The sequence below is a fragment of the Stegodyphus dumicola genome, chromosome 3 (genome assembly GCF_044657685.1).
Source record: "Stegodyphus dumicola isolate Sdum_Otavi_A_Nest chromosome 3, ASM4465768v1".
Lineage (NCBI taxonomy): Eukaryota > Metazoa > Arthropoda > Arachnida > Araneae > Eresidae > Stegodyphus > Stegodyphus dumicola.
The window spans coordinates 109,183,570-109,204,522 of record NC_140770.1 but is presented as its reverse complement, the minus strand read 5'-3'; the positions used below and the strand labels follow the sequence as shown (position 1 = coordinate 109,204,522).

General features: G+C 32.6%; 1 protein-coding gene across 2 annotated transcripts in view; it reads right to left on the bottom strand.

Moving 5' to 3' along the window:
• LOC118192633 (phospholipid-transporting ATPase ABCA3-like) overlaps positions 1-20,953 on the bottom strand; it is a 193,165-nt gene that overhangs the window by 30,122 nt on the left and 142,090 nt on the right. For both annotated transcript variants that reach the window (XM_085813161.1, XM_085813162.1), the window contains 2 exons: positions 5,067-5,146; positions 3,876-4,733 (listed from right to left, as the gene is read on the bottom strand). In XM_085813161.1, coding sequence (XP_085669287.1) covers positions 3,876-4,733; positions 5,067-5,146 — 938 coding nt within the window. The remainder of the gene's footprint in view (positions 1-3,875; positions 4,734-5,066; positions 5,147-20,953) is intronic.

The following is a 20,953-nucleotide window of genomic DNA, read 5'->3' as shown; positions in this document are numbered from 1 at the left end:
CTGTTGATGATTACTTTTTAAATTCTAATTTTACAGTCTATCTGCTAAGCTAGAGGGAGGGATAACATCTTGGAGGGCTTTCTAAGAGGAACTGGCTCATATACACTTTACAAATATGGGAAAACCATGAAAAATGGCCATGCAGGCAGCCCTATTGTCGGGATTCTAACCCCGAACCAAACTAGCAGTGTTCAGTGACTTTACTATTCAGCTGCTGGCCAGAACATAAAAATTAGAAAACTACTACCAGCAAATTTATGTTTAAAATTCATTTTTAACACTAACTACAATCATAAACAACTCAGTAATAATTGTTAAATAGTCATAAGTTTAACATCCTGAAAGCATTGGCATTAATAACTATTGATAACTAGCTGGTAAAAATTTTAAACTCTTTTGAACTAATGCAGGGATGATTGGGAGCCTACTTCAAAACTCATAAAAACTACCACAGGGAAAAAAAAAAAAAAAAAAAAAAAAAAAAAACACCATAATGTCAAATAATTCAGAATATTAAAGTGATACTCACACATACATGTATACCCACATATTTTCAATTTCATTGGCAAAACAAAAAGTATATTAAAATGAATTTATTTCACATCATGTCACAGTTATCTTTTTGGTTCCTCAACATTAAAAAAATAATAATTGCTATATTTACCATGCTTTTGGGGTAGGGTTAAGTTCTGCAAAATTTCTGTGCTTCTTCACTAGCAATCGGAATTCAGCAGGGCAATTTGATATAGGCAATAATTTTTACTTAACCCTTCATGTATTACATTAACCACTTTCGCTACGACTAAACTTCATGGTTGCGGTGCCGTATGCTACAATATAACAAGCAGTAAAGTGTCTCATTTATGCCACTCCACGTCTGTGAGTGCAATCCAATCCAGAGCTGTTACTTGAGAAATAAACAATCTCGTTGTTAGGCGACGTGTGCACCCCGTTATTTTCATTTTTGTGCATGGTTTGAGACAAAAGCATCTCAACATGCGTGGCACACCTTTTTAGCACAAATGGTTAAACCCGAAGTATGCATATGAACAGATAGCGGGGATAAGGAATTGCCAACTTTATAAGGTTAGGTTAAATTAGGTTATTTGAATATGGCAAAGGTTATTAGCCTAAGAAGAGGGATGCCTTCATGGAGGCATTTCTACAGGAAACTGTTTGTATTCATGTTACACATAGGGTAAAACAACCATGCAACCAGCCCGTTCACCTGGGATCAAACCCAAGCCAGGTCAAATTGCCAGAATTCAGTGTTTCTAACCACTCGGCTGCTGATGGGGCACTAACATGGTGAAAACGATTCAAGACATATAAAACATTTTGGTAAACTGTATAGTTAGTCATTAGATTACTCCCCAAATTTGTATTACTACAGACCTGATAGAAATTATCTAAACTAAAAATTTCACATGTATTTTTAAATAATGATATTCAGTATTATAATATTTTAATTATAATATTCAATCTGCATAGCATCTAGGCTATCAATGGATCTGTGGAGGCAAGTTAAACCTAATGAAATCTCCAAATAGGATGCTAAAGACATATGTCCGTATGATGCCTTCTTCTTTTAATGGATGCTACTTGAGTATATGCAGAACTGTGGACCGGACTAACCCAAGCTGTTTAAAGCTTACAGTTAATTCCAATTTCTATTATGGTTTTTGTCATGTTTACAGTTTGCCATTTTACAGCCTAGGAAACAACCACAACATTGGGAATGTTCTAATTTAATGAAAAATGTAATGTGGAGGGAGGGGGCAACACAGCAGAACATGACTTACATCCACAAGTTTGCTCACTCGTATAGCACAAGCGTTTTAAATTTATGTAACCCTGAATGATATATTCATTCTGAAACAAAATTTGAGAAAAATAATAAGTCTTCATTTATAAAATTTGAAAATTAAGGATTTTAGAAAATAAAAAAAATTCCAACTATATCTGGACCACAATCACCCCTGCTAATGTATCTATGTAAATACCAAATGAATCTTTTCAAAAGTAAAAGGATAACAATAGGTAAGGATAATAAATTTAAAAAAAAACTAATGATAACAGAATTATATTTATAAATAAACACATTTACTTATGTTAACCCCTTAACTGCCACGGAAAATATACAAGATTCATTTCTCAGTGCCACGGTTTTTCACACAGGCACACGTAGTTATGTGATGTATTAGGAGGAAAATAAGTGCAAGTTTTACTTTCTAAAAACTGTTTACTTTCACAAAATAAAGAATAAAAAAAAATGAATGAACAAAATTTAATGTTTTGAGTAAAAGTATAATAAAAAAAATATAATAAAAAGATCACTAAAATGGAGTTTCGATCAATTCATTTTTAGACCAGTAAAGTGTAATATCAGGTTTCAGTGTTATACCTTGTGAAATCAGTATGCCTAAAAAAACATATACAGTCAAAAGTCGTTAATTTGGACATCCATAATCTGGACCTCAAAGCTAAAAAACTTTCTGCGCATGCACCGCGTTGGCACATGCGCATAGGCGTTTTACACATGCGCGTAAGACCTTGGCTACTGCGCATATGCGTGTGCGCAAGTGCAGAATACATTTTCGCCTGCGCATTTAATGTATAACGGATGGTGTAAGCTAAAATTATCTATTTCAGTTAATGTTAATGATTGCGTTGTTCCTTAATCTTTGAATTGGATCCCACTTATTATTTTTTGCAGACTGTAAGAGCAATTTTATAAACGTACACTTGAAATTTCGAATATGTCAAATAGAATTTCCGATGCTAGAACTTCCAAAGGATCTACCAAAAAAAAAAAATATCTTTCGATGTCCAACAAACAAAAAGTGGAATTGCTCCAAAAAATGGATAAAGACGTGAAGAATGTGACAGAGAGGTTAGTGAAAACGAAAAAATTTCGATTGACAAGTTAGTCGGTATTCTCGGCGCAGCAATTAACGGGACTTGAACACCGGAACTTTGTAACTGAACAAGAAATTATGTCTGTTTATAGAATTAAAGAGAAAGTATTATCACATAAAATGAAGCAACTTAAACAGCTTACATTGAAAGAAATGTTTAATAAAGTAAACAAATAAATATTAAGCTTTTTTTTTTTTAAATTTTGATACCCTTTAGATCATATTGTTCTTTATTTCATAAATTACAGTTTCATATTTTTAATTTTAGAATTTCTGCATGCTATCTTACGAGATTTAAACTGATGATCTATAATCCGGAATCGCCGAAGTCCCGACGAGTCTGGATTAACGACTTTTGACTGTATTTCTTCTGAACTGGTTGAATGCCACAATTTTGTTCTCGATTTTTCATTTGAAAGGTGTTGGTTCATATACTAGTCTACAAAACGGTTAGTTTCAGTAACAATATGAAGCACGAGCAGTTCATCAAAAAATAATTCAAAAAAGATAAATGGGTTTGAAACTTCCGTTATAACTTTCTTTATTCCAGCAACCTACTACAAAAAGTAAATGAAAACGGAGGACACAGAATTAAAAAACATATATGTTTTACTCAAACAACACCAGCCAATACCGAGCAGTCATTACTTTAACCACTTTAGACACATTCCCCTCTCCAATTTCTCCCCACACTTCTCTGAAATAGTATCCTCCTTCGCATGCTTTGTCAAGGTCATTGTGATGTTGCATTCCAAAACTTTGCAAGTAATTTTACAGGTAGCAGCACAAAGCAAATGACAGTAGTTTGGAAAGGCGTATACATACGCCCGGGGCAGTTAACACATCAGCTGAGCAAGGCATATATATACGTCCGCTGCAGTTAAGGGGTTAACAAATAAAACACAAAATTACAAATATATTTAAAACCAAAATTATAATCTAATGATTAATATTTACCTATTGCTTCAGAATGAGGAGAGAAGAACACGTGACGGCTAAAGATAACAAATGGTATAATTAATATAAGGGAAATGATAAAATTCACAAAAAAATCCCAGATAAACATGGTAAACCAATAAAAGGGAGTGGAACAGCCGGTCATAAGTTGCAATAATTTTGCCTTCGTTGTCTTTTCTTGAGTGGGAAGAAGAACAAAGCTAGAAGATATGAAAGCTAATGCTAAAGAAATAAAAATACTTCCCATTATTCGTTCTATGATTCTAACTTCATTATCATAAAAAGTTGTTCGAAAACTTGGCAAAGGAGCATTGTTCAATGTTATGGAGCCTGTACTAGTAACAGACCTCAAGAGAGAAGTGTGCATGAGCAAAAGAGACATAGGGGCTGCATGATAAGGCTCACCATTGTACCAAGCTGTTAAAATAAGACTACCGTTTTCCTCTTTTCCTACACTGCCACCTACTAGGAACTTTTTCAAATAAGCTGTGAGATCTTTGGCACCATAGTCTAAAATTAGTTTATTAGGATCCTTAGTATCTGTTACAGATACAGAATTTTCCTTAAGCACATTTTTAAAATGCCCTGAAATGTCAGTTTCATTTGCCTCAGAGAATCCATCTGTTTCACCATAGACATCTCCTATATCTAACTTCAGAGGTGTATAAGTACTTGAATACTGCATAGAAGTAACTGAAATAATATAAAAGCAGAGAGTTGTAATTATGAATGGCAAGAGAAGTTGGATAATTAAAAGGCCCCAGTTCCTCTTAGCATAATCAAAGCGTTTTATTAACAGTCCAAGCAACTGTGTAACTTTGGAAGCATCTGGAAGTTTTTCTACTGCCTCGTACACATCTAGAAAACAAATAAGAAAATATAAACATAAATAGAATATGAATATAGAGGTAAATACAATACATGTTAAGTCTAGAATTAAATGCTTAATAATTCTTAATAAGAACTACATTACTTTCAACAAGCACACAATTTCAAATTCTTATAAAAAATTAAAATTAATGAACTAATACTACAATTATTTAATGCAATCTGGCTTATGAGAAAACTTTTTTTTTTTAAATTCTAAAACTAAACTATACACTTTCACATATAAGTAACTTTAATAATTAATATTTTAGTACTTTAGTGCTATAAGAATCAACAAAAACAATCTGCAGCATAAAATTTTACCTTCAGCATCTAAAACTTCTCCATTTTTAAACCCATTATCAACTTCCTTTTTGAGCTTACTATCAGACAAATTGGCTACACTAAAAAAATAAAAAATAAAAAGAATTATCTGGACAAAATTTCCATAGTTTCAATAATAATAACAGCAATAATAATAATACAGAAAACTTTCTACCAAACTTTGATTTCAAACTTCCTTAAACTTAACTTTAAGGGAAAAGATGGATGCATTTTTTCCATGTTTGATTTGTAAAATTTTTACTAAGTAATTATTATTTATCTTCAAAATTAATAATACTGTTTTTTTACAATATTTTGAATGGAAGGGATGCATATCTGCTCTCTAACAATAGCAAATTATAAAATTTATTATATGACTGCGAAAACAAATTATTTGTCCTCATTTCATAATAATGTATTTCTGCCAATGGCCATCTACCAATCCTCAATAGCAAAAAAGACATCCCTAAATATTATCAAAAATTAACTTCAATCTAAATGTATGAAACTGCATCAAATAATTTCCAAACTATGGATTTAAAAAGTTGTATTTTATTCATTTGATCAAAAAAGAATTAATTATTTTAACATCACATTCCCGATTTTATTCAGGTTGAAAACAAAACAAATACCACCCCATTTTTCAGAACTGTGTTCATTATGTAAATCGCTCACTACGAAGTATGCTACTAGGTTACAATGGGAATAACCTTAATCTATTTTGGAACCCAGTTCAAAGTTGCAAAACACAGTAAAGATATATCAGAGAATATTTCACCATTGTTGGAAACATTAAGAATTACTATTTATTAATTATAAAAATATCTACGTATGTTATATATGTATACAGTTTCAAAGATTTTTCAGTTCAGTTAAGTACGAGCTCTCCCAGTCTTCCACCTCCAATGGAAGACTCAGATAACTTTGTAGTTCACCAATGGCACTGAACATTATTCAGTTTGGTAGTTCAGACTGCATGCAAATCCTGACCTGGCTGCATCTGTATTTTTATGGTATTCCCCATAAGTAACATGATTACAGACCAGTTTCTTAAGTCCTCAACAAAAGCACTGCTTCCCTTAAATAGATTGCAATTCTGTGCTTTACTTCGATCCATTAACCAAGCAATCAATTTTGCCTTCAATCTGCCTTTGGATTTTAAGTCGTCCAAATTTGAAGGATGATGTCTAAAAGTGTTTAGCTTCTTTTTCTTCAAGATGGTTCTGAAGTAGCAAGGTTGAATAACTGCCTATTGGAGCGAATGCATCTAACTGGGCCCTGTACTCAAAAAGACCTCACATTTGTGGAAATTTATGTAAAGATTTTGTTATGCGTTAAAATTTAAAACTGAATAAAATACATTTTTTTCTTTAAGCAATGATTATATTTTGACTAATCTACAGCTCACAATCAGTAGTAAAAATTGTATCATAACTATATACCCTTTTGGGTCCTTGAACAACGCTGGAATTAGCAAGAACTGTTGCAAGCTATGAAAAATAAATGAATTCAATATTTATGGATTTTTTTATTACTTTTCCTGTAGTAGAAGTATTAAAAACTTATACTACAGGCGACATTCAACTTTTGCACATAACTGGTTCCTGAAAATATGTGCGAATTTTGAATGCTCCAATGCAGAGGGATGTTAAAGAAAGAAACATTAAAAATTGCATTTTAAAATATTTATTTATCAGTAATATTATTTATCTATTAATATATATTAAGTTAACATGGCATGCTTAAGAATTTTGAGTTTTATATATATATAAACTTAGAGTTACTAGAAAAATTAAGAGTTAACTGAATACCACCTTTTTTCCTCTTTTCTTGATAAAAAGTTCTACAATATTGTGTGTCTTTTTCAATTGTCCTATGTACTTGAGATATACAGGGTGTCCTTAATCAAACTTGAAATTTGCAAGTAGTCTGTAGCAAAAACTATGCAGCAGAATTGCATGAAAATTAGGTAATGGCAGAATGAAATGATGGGAATTTTATCTAGGGGGGGGGGGGACAAGGAGTTTCAAAAACCACCAATGGATGGTGTTATACAATGTAAACTATTGGCATATGCAAATGTCGTAAACCATGGTAATACTGAGTGCGCACAGCTACCCCATAAAGTTGCGAGAGGCGAACCGTAGTCATACTTGTTTCCAAGTTAAGGAAAATTAAGTTGACTCTTTAGGAATGTGCTTTACTGGTGAAACTGTTTTGCCAAAACGGGGACTCTACTACCGAAGCTTTACGGAAATTTCGGTCTTTGAAGCAGTTATGAAAAGATTCACTCACTAGTCAAGGATTAACAAACATGATTAGGAAATCTGAAGTAACGGGAACATTGGGGATTCAGCCATGAAGGGATCGAAAGTATGTTGCAGCACAGGTAGCAGACGATGTAGCGACGCAAGTGGAGGAAGACAGATTACAAAACATTGACAGCACTAGTGTTCGGCGTATTGCAGCATCTGTTAATCAACTTCATTTCACAGTTCATAAAATTCTTCAAAAGGTCTTACGCTACTATCCCTATGAACTGTCGCTAGTGCTGCAGCTCTTTCCAGATGATCTGAATAGTCGACAAACTTTCACATTGTGATTTCTTGCACAAGTTGAGCTCCAGGATGAAAGGCCATAGAGCATTTTGTGGACCGTGAGGCCCACCTTTATATGGAAGGTGCTTTAACAAGCACAATTACCGTATTTGAGCTGGATCAATCCTACAAATTCCATTACACTCTTTGCATGTAACGGTTTGGTGCGACTTTACTGCAACCTTCATTGTGGGTATGTTTTTTTTTTTTTTTTTTCCTGAAGAGCACAGCACCGCAGGGCTTGTGATATGCACCGTCACCAGTCAACAATACGTTTCATTATTAGAGCGATCTGTTATTCTGGCTCTTCAGGCAAGGCGATATGATACAACCACAGTGTTTATATAGAATGGTGCTCCTCCACACATCGCCCGTTGTGTGAAAAAGTGCTCCACCACCATTTCGATGATGACAGAATTATCAGCTGGCAATTTCCTACAGCTTGGCCTCCTAGATTCCCCGACTTGAATCCTTGCGACTTTTGGCTTTGGGGATACCGCAAGGCCATTTTCTACCATGATCCCATCCCATCTCTATCCGACTTTAGAGAAAGCATAGAACACCATGTGCATAACATTTCCAAGTTCATGCTGCTTTCAACAGTTGAACATGTGATTTTATGCTTCCAGATGGTAGCAGACAACATGATATTGAGCATGTTTTGTTCCAGATGGTAGAACATCATATTGAGCATGTTTTGTAAACTTTTGTAGATTATTTATATGTTCTCAATAAAGCTTTGATATGCCACCTAAGGGTGGTTTTTGAAACTCATTGTTTTCTTTTTTCTTGTTTGTTCCATTACTCAGGAATGTTTTGTTCCATTCCTGAGTTTTTTTAAACACATTGTGTTTCCAACCTCTCCCTTTGTTTTCGTATGTTTAACCCATCTTGAAATGATGGGATAAAATTCCCATTATTTCATTCTGCCATTACCCAATTTTCATGCAATGCTGCTGTATAGTTTTTGCTACACACGGCTCGCAAATTTCAAGTTTAATTGTGGATACCCTGCGAGTCCTTCGTTAGGATTCCATTTTTCCACGACAGTAAAAATTTTTCAGGATGTGTGAAGGTTCCATTCATATTTTTGATAGTCAAAGTCTTGACACTTTTATCAGCTTCTACTTCCTCATTTTTATTGCACATTTGCTTTAAAATCTTGTTGCTGAATTAAGTGTTCATTCAACTGAGATTCAATTAACTCATTAATGTCTTCAATGTTAACATCCAACAGTAGTTTATTCATTAGACTTACTATTTCATCTGCAATAGTTTCCAAATTTTCTTCAGAATTTATAAAATCACTCCTCATTCATGGGCATAATTTTTCCAGGACCTTTCATTTCAGCTAATTAATCTCTAGTTTTGTTCACTGTGTTCTATATGTTATAGTTCTTCAAAATCACTTAATCTAGGGCTATCTTCTTTGTCAGTTGCCTTGATGATCTCATTTGATATTGTTCTCATATATTATCATTTAAACATATCAAGAAATAGTCTTCCACCAAGACAGCGTCATGATATAAAAAGATATTCAAAGCATTTGTAAATTTCTGTCCTGATAAATAGCGTAAAAACAAAACAATACACATAGTGGATGTAAGAGAAAAATCCTGACGCCAACAATTTCAGAAGTGGGACTGCCGATGTCAATGTCAATTTATTGTGACTAAATGCCATTGTAGGTCTGATGCAAAAACGAAAAAGGTAAATGTTTTGTTGGTTTTTTACTCTGTTCTAAAGTTATTAAACGTTTCAATGAAACCATTAAACATATGCATGAAAGCTTTTAAACATATCTCCAAAAGCTATTAAATGTATCAATAACACGTTGAGTGCGGCACCGGTCCCTAGGGACTGGCAGTGAACTTTACGGTGTGGTTGGTGTCAGTCCCTGGGGATTAGCACTGGAGTTTTCGTTTGGCTGGCGTCGGTCCGCGGGACTGATAGTATTAAAGTTAAAAAATAAATATAGTCCCAATGAAATGTGATCAAATTTAGTTTTAATGAAATGTTTTGAAACATTCTAAACAAAAATACGTCTTAGCTTTACAACTTAGCTCGCTGCCGGCTGAACAGAAAGGTCAGCAAATTCGGCGCCGCACTCAATGTAATAATAAGTATAACATGATTAAACATATATAAAAAGTAACTGTAAAGATGTCTTTTCTTGGCAAGGGACATAAAAGCGATCTAACTGAACATGTTATGAAATTGGGGAAACGGTTCCACCAGACGTCATTGTGATTATGATTAAAAACATCATCACAAATAGTAAAAATTATGATGAACTATTTGTAAAACAAGTCTTTGAAAGAATTATCGAGGAAAGAAGAACATGAAAGATTAGAAAAGCAAGTGCAATTAGAAATTCAAGAATGAGAAAAACAAAGAGCGTTAGAGGAACGGAAAAAACGAAGAACAACAAAGACTATTAGCTTCAAGAACGCAAAAAATGAATTCAGTTAGAAGCTGAAGATTAAGAAAAACAAAGTAATTTTGAATTACAAAAACTAAAACTTTTAAATGAAAATAAATTAATGTCCCAAACGTCAACAGGAAATAATATAACCACACAAGAAAACAAAAAAATTATCGATTTGAAAAGTGGTATGCAAAAATTCGATTTAAAGGATGGTCACATATCTTCATTCCTAGTAATACTTAAACGTCAAGCCAAACAGATGGGGTTAAATGAAGACGATTACATTTTTCATTTATTAGGACTTTTACCACTCGAGATCACACAGCTGATCACCAGAGAATTTGAAGAACAAGCTAATGAGTACGTACAATAGAAGTCCAGAAATCCGCAAAGCTTGGGACCAGAGGTGGTGCGGATTTTAGGATTTTGCAGATTTCAGGACACAAAAGATAAAGCATAATATTCGGACTAAAAGTGCAAAATAAATAAGGTGTATTAGATACATTTAATTAAATTATTATATACATTATTGCAATAATTTATTATATGCATTAAATTAATATTACATATATAAATTGATTATATTATTCATTGTATTATATGTACATAGCATCGAGGTTTGCTGATTTTGCCTCATGCAAAGATTTCCGGTTTCGGATTCCAGTGTCAGAATCACTGCTGCTGTAAAATTTCAACAGCTTTTCTTTATTTTTCCATATATCATACAGACTCATGTCACAGTTCCATACCATTCTGCTATATATCGAGAAGTAGCACCTGCCTTCATCTTTTGCACTTTTTGCATTACCGTCAATGCAATGTGTTTACTTTTTTCAACGTTGCAAGCAGTAAAATCATGAATGCCGATCTTATCTGTCATTGTATTTAAAAGGGCTAAAATTTAAAATATTCTTAATTTATCCACAAAATATCGGGATAAAAAAAAAGGCAGCAATAAACAATCTCATGAAATAACCATGCTTAGAAAATACAACAACGTGAATGGTGAACTTAACGAAGAGTTGAGCGAATAATCTGCTTTTTTACCTTGATGCAGAGATTAGAAGGAAAAAAATTTTATCTTATTTTTTAAAACTTTTTTTATGTCAATAATTTGGTATTTCCGTTATGACTCATTATTATTCGGTAATTATGACATCATTATTCGGTAAGTATTTTTTCTTCAATATTTCATACTCAATGTTGCGGTTTCCGGAACCTATAAACTGAATGTTTATATTTTGAGAGGCAACGTGGATTTCAGGAGTTGGTGGATTTTCGGTGTTTGACAGTATTTGTTAAGAATTTATTATTAAAATGTTGCAAGTCCAGAAAAATTTTGCGAGAAATTTGTTAATCATATTAGAGATTCAAAAAAACACAAGGACAGATTTTTTTTCAAAATTTGTAACTATTATAACGAATGGTTAGCAGGATTAAAAATAAATGTTTCAATTCTTTAAAAGAATTAATTATAACAGATCAATTAAAAAGATGGGTTCTGAATTCTATGAGGGAACATTTTATTGATTCATGGCCTAAATATGTAAACATGATGAACTAACTGGAAAATTGGACAACTACGAAAACGTTCGATCAAGACTAAAAATAAACAATGAAAGTAAAAGCAGTTCTAAGTTATGGTGCTGAGATTATTCTGAAAACACTCTTGATAGTAATCAATTCTAATAATTCTAACAGATTCGGAAACAGAGACATGATGAGAAGATATAAATATTGTGAAAAGGACAGTTTTGATTAACAATTTTCGTAATGTGTCTTGAATGATTGACAATGGAGCGTCGTCATGTCTACTTAAAAAATTGTCTGTGAAAGCCTTGGGAATAAACATTTCATTTTGCAGAAAGGAACTATTTGGTTTCGGAAATCAAAATTGTCTGATGAAAAGTCTTGGTGCGGCATTAGCGGATTTAAAAATTGATGACGTAGTGGCAAAAGATATTCCAGTGTTAATTTGCCAGATTCGGCTCACCCAGTTGACTTATTGGTTGGATGAAACATTCTTAGATTTGCTACATATTGCATATGCTTATGCTTAAGTCTGTGATGAATTGCATATCGGCTATGCAAAAGATTATCCATTTACTGAGTTATATTGCACTGAAAAACATTTGTGTATTAAATTAATAGTGGATGAAACAAAGAAAATAATAAATAACAGTGCAAATTTTGTAAATGTAAAAGCTGAAAAACATGTATTCTATCTTGCAAAAAAGTATGAAGTTGATTATGCTAATCAAACTTTTGTTCAAAGCAAATGTAACAAATACAGAGGTTTGCACCGCTGCATCGTAGGTAAGACGTATGATTGGGATGTGGAATATGATGATCACGTTAATGTTAGAAGCAAAGCTGATTGTTCAATAGGCTTGCATAGAAAAATACCAATTATAAAGCGAAAGCGATTTCCAAACTGAAATGGTCTAGCAGACAGCACTGGTTGGGAATCTGACTATGGTTTTGAATATGACCAAGTTGAAGGTAATGTGTTATACATGCCTGAAGGAAATTTTGTAACAAGAGAAGGCTACCATTTGTACAGAGTGCACAGAAATGATTCAGATATGAAAGGAGAATACAAAAAAAGGTCTTCTAATACAGCACGTTTAAACTCTATGGATGAAAGAAATTTGAATAATACTGTCAACAAAATTAGAGCACCTACTGAAACCCTACATGGCTATTCTCCAAGATTTAAAGAAGAAATCCTACAAGAAGTTGCTAATGAAAGTGCATATGTATGGACTGATCGAAAAAAGTTCAGGAAGAAAAATGCAGTGTCATCGAAAGGAAACAGAATAAGCTGAAGAAGTACTACTATATATATAAAAAAATGGGGGGGCATGGTAGACTGTATACACAACAACAGCCCATGTAAGTCATCTGAAGTTTTGGCATGCTAATAACCTAGATGAGCTGGATCAAGAGGAACCAGGTAACTCGGATATTAACTCGTGAAGCGACAAGTGAACTTTTATTTTTTTTGGTCCCGAACCTACAAAGAACTTTACTGGAAAAACTTCATTACAATTTTTTTAGAATTTTTTACTTCTTCTAGAACTTTAAATTATGATTAAACTGTACACAAAATGTGGATTCTAATGGTATTGTCAACAATATTTGTTAAAAAAAAACAATTGAGGGCAATTGTTTAGTCAGGATGCCCGACTGTTAGCAATTTCCAGTCTACCGCCAGATGGCGTCATGATATTAAAAGACATTCAAAGCACTTGTAATAATAAAAACGAGAGATTGAGAATGTAACCATGGCAACCAACAGACGATATTAACTACTCATGGAACTTTTTAAAATATAAGTAGAATAAAGCATTTTTGATGATGTTGGTTGTTAATTTCTGTCCTGATAAATAATGTAAAAACAAAACGATACACACAGTGGATGTAAGAGAAAAATCCTGATGCCAACAACTGTAAATTTTTATCTTTACAATATATCTTAACTGCCACCAGAAAATGAAAAGTGAACCAGTCTTTAAATATTAATGGAGAATCCAGGCTTTTTATTTAATTTCCGAATGACTAAAAGAAATACTTTATCTTTCCCTTTCAATGCTTTGGGATTTTCTGCTTAATTAACTAATACTGGCTTCGGGATTAGCTTCAGGATTTTTTAAATTTGATCAGCTGTTCCACTTTTTACAGCTGTTTTAACTAATACTGGCTTCAGTTCTAAACCATAATATTTGCAATATCGACAAAAATCTTTAAAAAACTTTCTCTTTTATCTTGAATCATTCAATATAGAAATACTGGACTAAAAAATTTTTAAAGAAATCTAGAAGTCATTTAAGTATTTAACCCCTTAACTGCCCATTTCCCGGTGTCACGGTTTTTCCCACAGGCGCACATAGTTATGTGATGTATTAGGGGAAAAATAAGTGTAAGTTTTACTTTCTAAAAACTGTTTACTTTCACAAAATAAAGAATAAAAGAAAAGTGAAAGCACAAAATTTAATGTTTTGAGTAAAAGTATAATAAAAAGATGTAAGTATAATAAAAATGATGTTTTTATAATAAAAAAGATCCCAAAAATGGAGTTTTGATCAGTTCACATTTTTAGACCAGTAAAGTGTAATATCAGGTTTCAGTGTTATACCTTGTGAAATCAGTATGCCTAAAAAAACATATATTTCTTCTGAACTGGTTGAATGCCACGATTTTGTTCTTGATTTTTCATTTGCAAGGTGTTGGTTCATATACTTGTCTACAAAATGGTTAGTTTCAGTAACAATTTGAAGCACGAGCAGTTCCTCAAAAAATAATTCAAAAAAGATAAATGGATTTGAAACATCCGTTATAACTTTCTTTATTTCTGCAACCTACTACAAAAAGTAAACAAAAACAAAAGATACAGAATAAAAAAAAAAATGTTTTACTCAAACAACACCAGCCAAGACAGTGGAGTCATTGCTTTCACTACTTTAGACACATCCCTCTCTCCAATTTCTCCCCACGCTTCTCTGAAATGGTATCCTCCTTCGCATACTTTGTCAAGGTCATTGTGATGTTACATTCCAAAGCTTTGCGAATAATATTACGGGTAGCAGCGCAAAGCGAATTATAGCAGTTTGGAAGGGTGTATATATATGCCCGGAGCAGTTAACGCATCGGCTGAGGAAGGCATATACACCCGTAAAAGTTAAGGGGTTAAAGTACAAGGAAGAGGAAGGAAGACACTTTAATTACAAAACAGATGATAAGCCAACGATTTATCTAACAGAATCATCTAAAATATATTTTTATAATCTGATACTGGATAAGTCATGAGGATCATCAAAAGTCAGATTCGAGTAATTAAAAAGTCTCTCATACATATTTGGTTTTTCAGCAAAATTTAATCAAATGAATAAAGTGGAACTACAGAAACATGCAACTGATTTAGAAATAGCTTTGACAATAACTAAATTAAAACAAGGGAATAAAGTTCAGAACATCAAAGAATTAAATTTAGATGGCAACATACTGGCATAAGTCAATAGTTCCAAAGCCCTGTGAAGCACCTTTGAAAATATTTAAATTTTCTCTGTGAAAACAAGAGATCTATTGGTTTCTAAATTTTTTTATTGCTCTTAGTCTACCTAACAGTACCAGTAAGCATTGCCTCAGGTGAGAAATCATTTTTAAGGCTGAAACTTATCAAAAACTATTTGATGTCAATGATGACCAAAGATAGGTTAAATAACATAGTTACAATTTCAACTGAATGACAGAAATATATTAATTTAGATTTAAATCATATTTCAGAAGAATTTACCAAAAAAATTAGAAAAATGCAATATAATAATAAAAATCTAGTAATAGTAATCTCGCAACAAAAATTAATTATTTGAAATTTCTTAACTGGATCACACTGCAAAGGGATCCAATCAGCCCCCTGCTATGCCTTGAGCATGTTATCATTTAATTAACATTATCAAAATAGTCTTGGATGAATGTGATCACATTAAGCGGCACCTACTGTAATATAATATTAAGATATGCATTTATATGCCTACTCCTCTGCTCATTGCCTTTTTTATACTCAGATACCTTTTCTATACTTACATGCTCTCTAAAAAAAGAAAAATTAATTTAGCTCCATATTTAGTGACATTCATAGTAGCATACGTTGATGCTCATTTGAAATTCTTAATGTTTGACCAAGCTCATTGCAAGGAACTTTTTTTAGTCTGTACTCTTAATGAGGCATCATTATACATAATACCTCAAATATTTGGGGGGGGATACTTGAGAACAAGCCAAAAAAGTACAATACCACGTTGCTATAACAGAAATGCATTTAGTCTATCTTTTTTCGGTCACATAATTTTCTGAATATTTAGTTCCCTTAATGAACACATCCTTCTTTGAATTACATAAATTCCTAAAATGTAATTTTATTTTTAAAAAAACTCACCAGTTTGCCATGCTTTAAAACTAAAATTTTAAGCTTTTAAATTTCCAGAATTATTAGAAATCAATTTTAATAGTGTTAATAAAAAATAATTCTCACATTATGAATAATTATATATAATAATATTTTTTAATACATGAAATATTATACATTTTTAAAGTTGAATTGAAATATATTCAGTGTGCACTGGTATTAAAAGATAGCCCATATAATAAAATACTTCACTCAAATGTTTTTGAAAAATAAAAAAATAAGAAATATGCTGTTTATATAAAACTAAAATCAAGTTGCAAAGGTTAGCAAAATCTTATTTAAGAATTAAATAACATTCTTTTTCACCTATTATTTAAGCTTCATAAGAAATGAAATAAACCCATATTTTTAACCCTTATTAATAACTTCACGAATCCAAAATGTAAAAACATACAAATCATATTACCATGCATGCTGATAGCATTACATACATTATATACAACCAACAACAAGAAATTAAATATCCAACCTTCTTGGTGCATTTGGTGTAAAAAATATCAAGCATCTAATTTAAAACAGGGTTCGTAGCCCCATTTTAGTTAAAATAATAAGCACCTATAAGCACTTTTCAAGCACATTTTAGGGAAAAAAATAAGCACCTGTCTAATTACATTATACACAACTGCATGATCTTAAAAGAAAAATTAGACTTGTAATTTAAAATATGAGAAATTCAGTATTAAGAGAGAATGAGCATTGCTCAACCATGGAAAACAATTACATTCTTTTTTTTTTTTTTTTTTTTTTTAAATTTTAAATAACAGTTCAATTCACAAAACTAGTTTACAATGAGAGAAAAAAAATTATGCAGAACTAAATCATATTACAAGATTTAATGACGAAATTTCTGTTCAAAATAGAGAAAATAAATAAAAATAAATCATATTTATTATATTCGTTTGGCACCTAAAATAAATACAATTTATTTTTCCAATCTTATAATTATTTAAATAACTTAAATCAAAATTCTGAACATTTTCAAAATTTTCATTGTATAACAGTTTTCCTTTAACAGAAACTGCAGGCAAAGTAATTTAAGTAAAAATAAGTAAAAAAAAAAAAAAAGGAGCTTTTCTGAAATCAGAAGATGGGAAATTTCTTCATGCAGTCATCCTTTAAGAGTAAAAGCTTAACTAACCGGCATACTCGGAAATTTCCAAATATCTGAAAACTCCGACTAGTCGAGCATAACTGGTAAAAGTGGAAAGGGGGGTAGGTTGTAGCCATTCTTTAGATTTTTCGACTAAATAATGCTCTTGACATTTCGATATGTGCATCATATAAAAAAATAGTCCAACGGAACTCAAAATTAATCTGCTTAGCAAGCACAGCAAGACTCTTTTTATCTCTGTGAAATATCGCAAACGTTATTGCGCAATACGTGCACCTTAATTCTTCCACACGTGATATTACGCAATCGGAATCAACAGCTGCCAGTATTCGGAGAATAAATAACTAAATAAAGGAAAACACCCCTTTGCTTCGTCTGGTTTTCACCATCATGTGCTCATGTGGCATATTTATCATTGAGCAGGACAAGTCGCGCTCCCTGCCGTACTCATATTGATTAATAAAGAGATTTACCAATCTGGGATGTTTGTCATTCTAATTTTGAACAGACTGCATTAAATTTCCGGAATAGAATCATTCTTTGCTTGTGTTGGTACACAGCAGAACTTTTAGTCCTATTCAATCCAGATGGGAAAGTGACCAAAAAAAAAAAAGTCCGCTGCTTGCTTTGCTGCGAACTGTAACGGTTTCAATATTCGAGATTTTGCGGAGAAAGGGGAGAACCCCCAACTTCCATACTATATAATGCATTGGCAAAAAAAAAAAAAAAAGAAAGTATTTTGACTATTCGATTACTTTGACTTTATTTATGCCATTCTGAATATTATTCCTTTGAAAACTAATTTGTGTTAAAACACACTTACCCATTTTTGAAGCTTATCTATACTTCAGCAGTTACTGCAAATATAATATTATAAATATTCATACATATGTTCATAACCAAAAGCCTGGCGATCATACGAAATGACCGCTGTTCTAGATATTATAAATTGTAATTAAAATTATTTTCTCAAAGGTGTCTGCTAATTTTAACTGAATTACCCAGGGCAGGCGGCGAGGACGCCCCTTTGCTTACTGCCCCATGGGGTTTCCCCCTTCTACTTGCTTAAAGTAGAGTGCAATGAAGGAAACCATTGGCAGTATATTTCTTAAAAGCCACTGCTAGCTCATTCAATAAAGGTGATTTAAATAATGAAATGTTAATTCACATGTCAAAGATCTCTTTGTACACAGCATTTCTTGTGTAAATCTTTCCATCATTTTTAAACTCGCCTTGCAGAAGACCATCCATTATTTCTAATTTTACGTCCATTCTTTCATGAACTCTTGAACAGGCAACATAAAGTTGACCGTGTTCAAATACAGGCTCAGGTAAAAAAATGCCAACACGCTTAAGCCTTTGGCCCTGAGGCTTATGGAGGTCATAGTAAAGGCAAGTTTTACAGGAAATTGTCTACATCTCAATTGAAACAGCAAACCTGTGCCGTGGCAACTTCACCCCATTGGCTAATACAGTTACGCAAGCAACCGATAAACTATCGGCGACAAACAGACACTTAAGCCGCATATATATGTATATGAGGTGAAGTAACATCATCTCCTCCGAAACAGCTGGCTCCCGGGCTTAGCAAAGTACACCGTTGGATTCCGCAGGTCCGTGCCATGCCATTTTGACCATTCCCGTCTTCTTGGGACTTTAATTAGCCGAGATATTGATTAAAAACTAATTTTCCACTTTCTTTCTTGGTTTTTCCCTATTACAGGGATTTGGCTATGTGCCAAATTCTTTTTTTTTCGAATATCTATGGAACGGCGGAGTTGAAATTCGAGAAGCGTATCCTCGGATTCCAAAAAATTCTCCGAATCCATCGATACCGTTCTCATCTTCATACGACTTTAATCGGCCAAGACATTAATTAGAAACTGCGGAAACGTTCATTTCTGAGCTCATTATTCCGAGTGGCAACAATAAACTATCAGCGACACACACTTTAGCCGCTTATATATATAAAGATATAAGCATACCGATCATAATAAACGTGAATATGAACTCACCACGCGGAACGAGAATGTAAATTATTAAAATCTTGATAGAAATTCAAACGTGTGTAGTATTGGGTGGGAGCAAAAGAATACGGAATGTACCGGAATTTTCTATCTCTTTCTCAATTCTTTGACCAATAGAGCGACATGCACTTCATGTTAGTGCAGAGAAAGGGGGCGGAAAACTATTTCTGGGATTATGATTCACCATCTGACGTTCCATATAAGTAAGAAAAGTTGTTTATTTAGTTTCAGCTTTGGTACGGAGAAAAAATGTACGTTCATTTAAAAAAAAAAAAAAAAAAAGCACTAAAAGCAAAAAAATAAGCACTAAAAAGAAAAAGTAAGTGCTTTAGAGAAAAAATAAGCACGTATAAGGGCTTTTATATTTTATTTTCAAATATAAGGATTTATAAGCACTTGCAGGGACCGCTACAAACCCTGTTAAAAGAAAGATTTTATAATATGGCAGTGGTTGCTATGATTTTTAATGAATAAATGGTACTCTCTGATTACCTGCCCAACCCTAACAAGAATCATTGCACAAAGCACTATGTCACCAAAGTAGGAAATTCATAATTTTACAACAATGGCAACCCATTAATGATTGCACGCACATTACACCAGCATATAAGGCACGTGATTTTGAAATTCAAGGGTAATGTTTGTGGTTTCTGCTTGTTTTGATTTGTGTATGGATTTTTTTTTTCGCTTGCACCGACACATAATGCCACTGTGGACTTTGCTTGCTAATGAAAAAGGTTAAGTTAAATGACTAACTTTCATTCATCTAGAATTTTACATTATTGTTATGGAAATCTTGCACCTCAAAAGTAGTTTACGAACCATTCTTAGGTGGTTGTGATAACAGTTATTTCCTAATAAGTTGAATTCTCTAATCATAATTATTCTTTAGTGATAATATCTTTTTCTAAATTTGTGCAAGTCTCTGATTTTTTTTCGAGTTAAAACAAGTTGGCACATGGAGAACAGTGCCAAGTTGCTCCGAGATGCCAAGAATTCTGAAATTCTCAAACTTAAGTTAAAACAGATCACTCTGCACATGGATGGAAGATTGGGGAAAAAAGAAAGTCCTTTATTACAAATGTTTGCTGCATTTTTAATGCAGTTAATTTGCTGCCATTTTATGCACTTTTCAGTGCTTCATTGTGGATGTTTGTTTCATGTAATTTTCAGTGTTTCGTAGATGTTTCTTGTACTTTTAATTTCATTAATTGGCTGCTGTTTTATGTAATTTTAAGTGCACTGCCATTTTTTTAAATTGGCTATTATTTTTCATATGTTAGGTTGGTGAAAAATTAGACGTCAATGATTTGTGGGAGGATTGGGCAGATAATCAATGTGTACCAAATAAATATCATGCAATGATGTTCTAGCACAAACCATTAAATTTTAATTAAAATCTACAGTGAAGTTCAATCAGAGGGATATGCTACTGAAGCACTGAATTAAAAAGAAATATAACATCTGGCATAGCTGAATTTGATGACAGAGATATTTGAGTTTACGATATAATCTAATCCAATACTTAAGTCTGTGTCTAAGCTGAGTCAATTTAAACCAGTCTTTTATTTGAATAAAAATTCAATTATTTCAATGTCCTCCCTTACCGCCTTTAAGAAAAAAAATTATATTAATTCACATAATAGCAATACTCTATTCCCTTTACTAGACCAGCAAAGTGATAATTACATGTGAATTATTTTATTTCCCAAATCACAAAACATGCAATCCTTTTTTAAAGAAACTTAATTTAAAA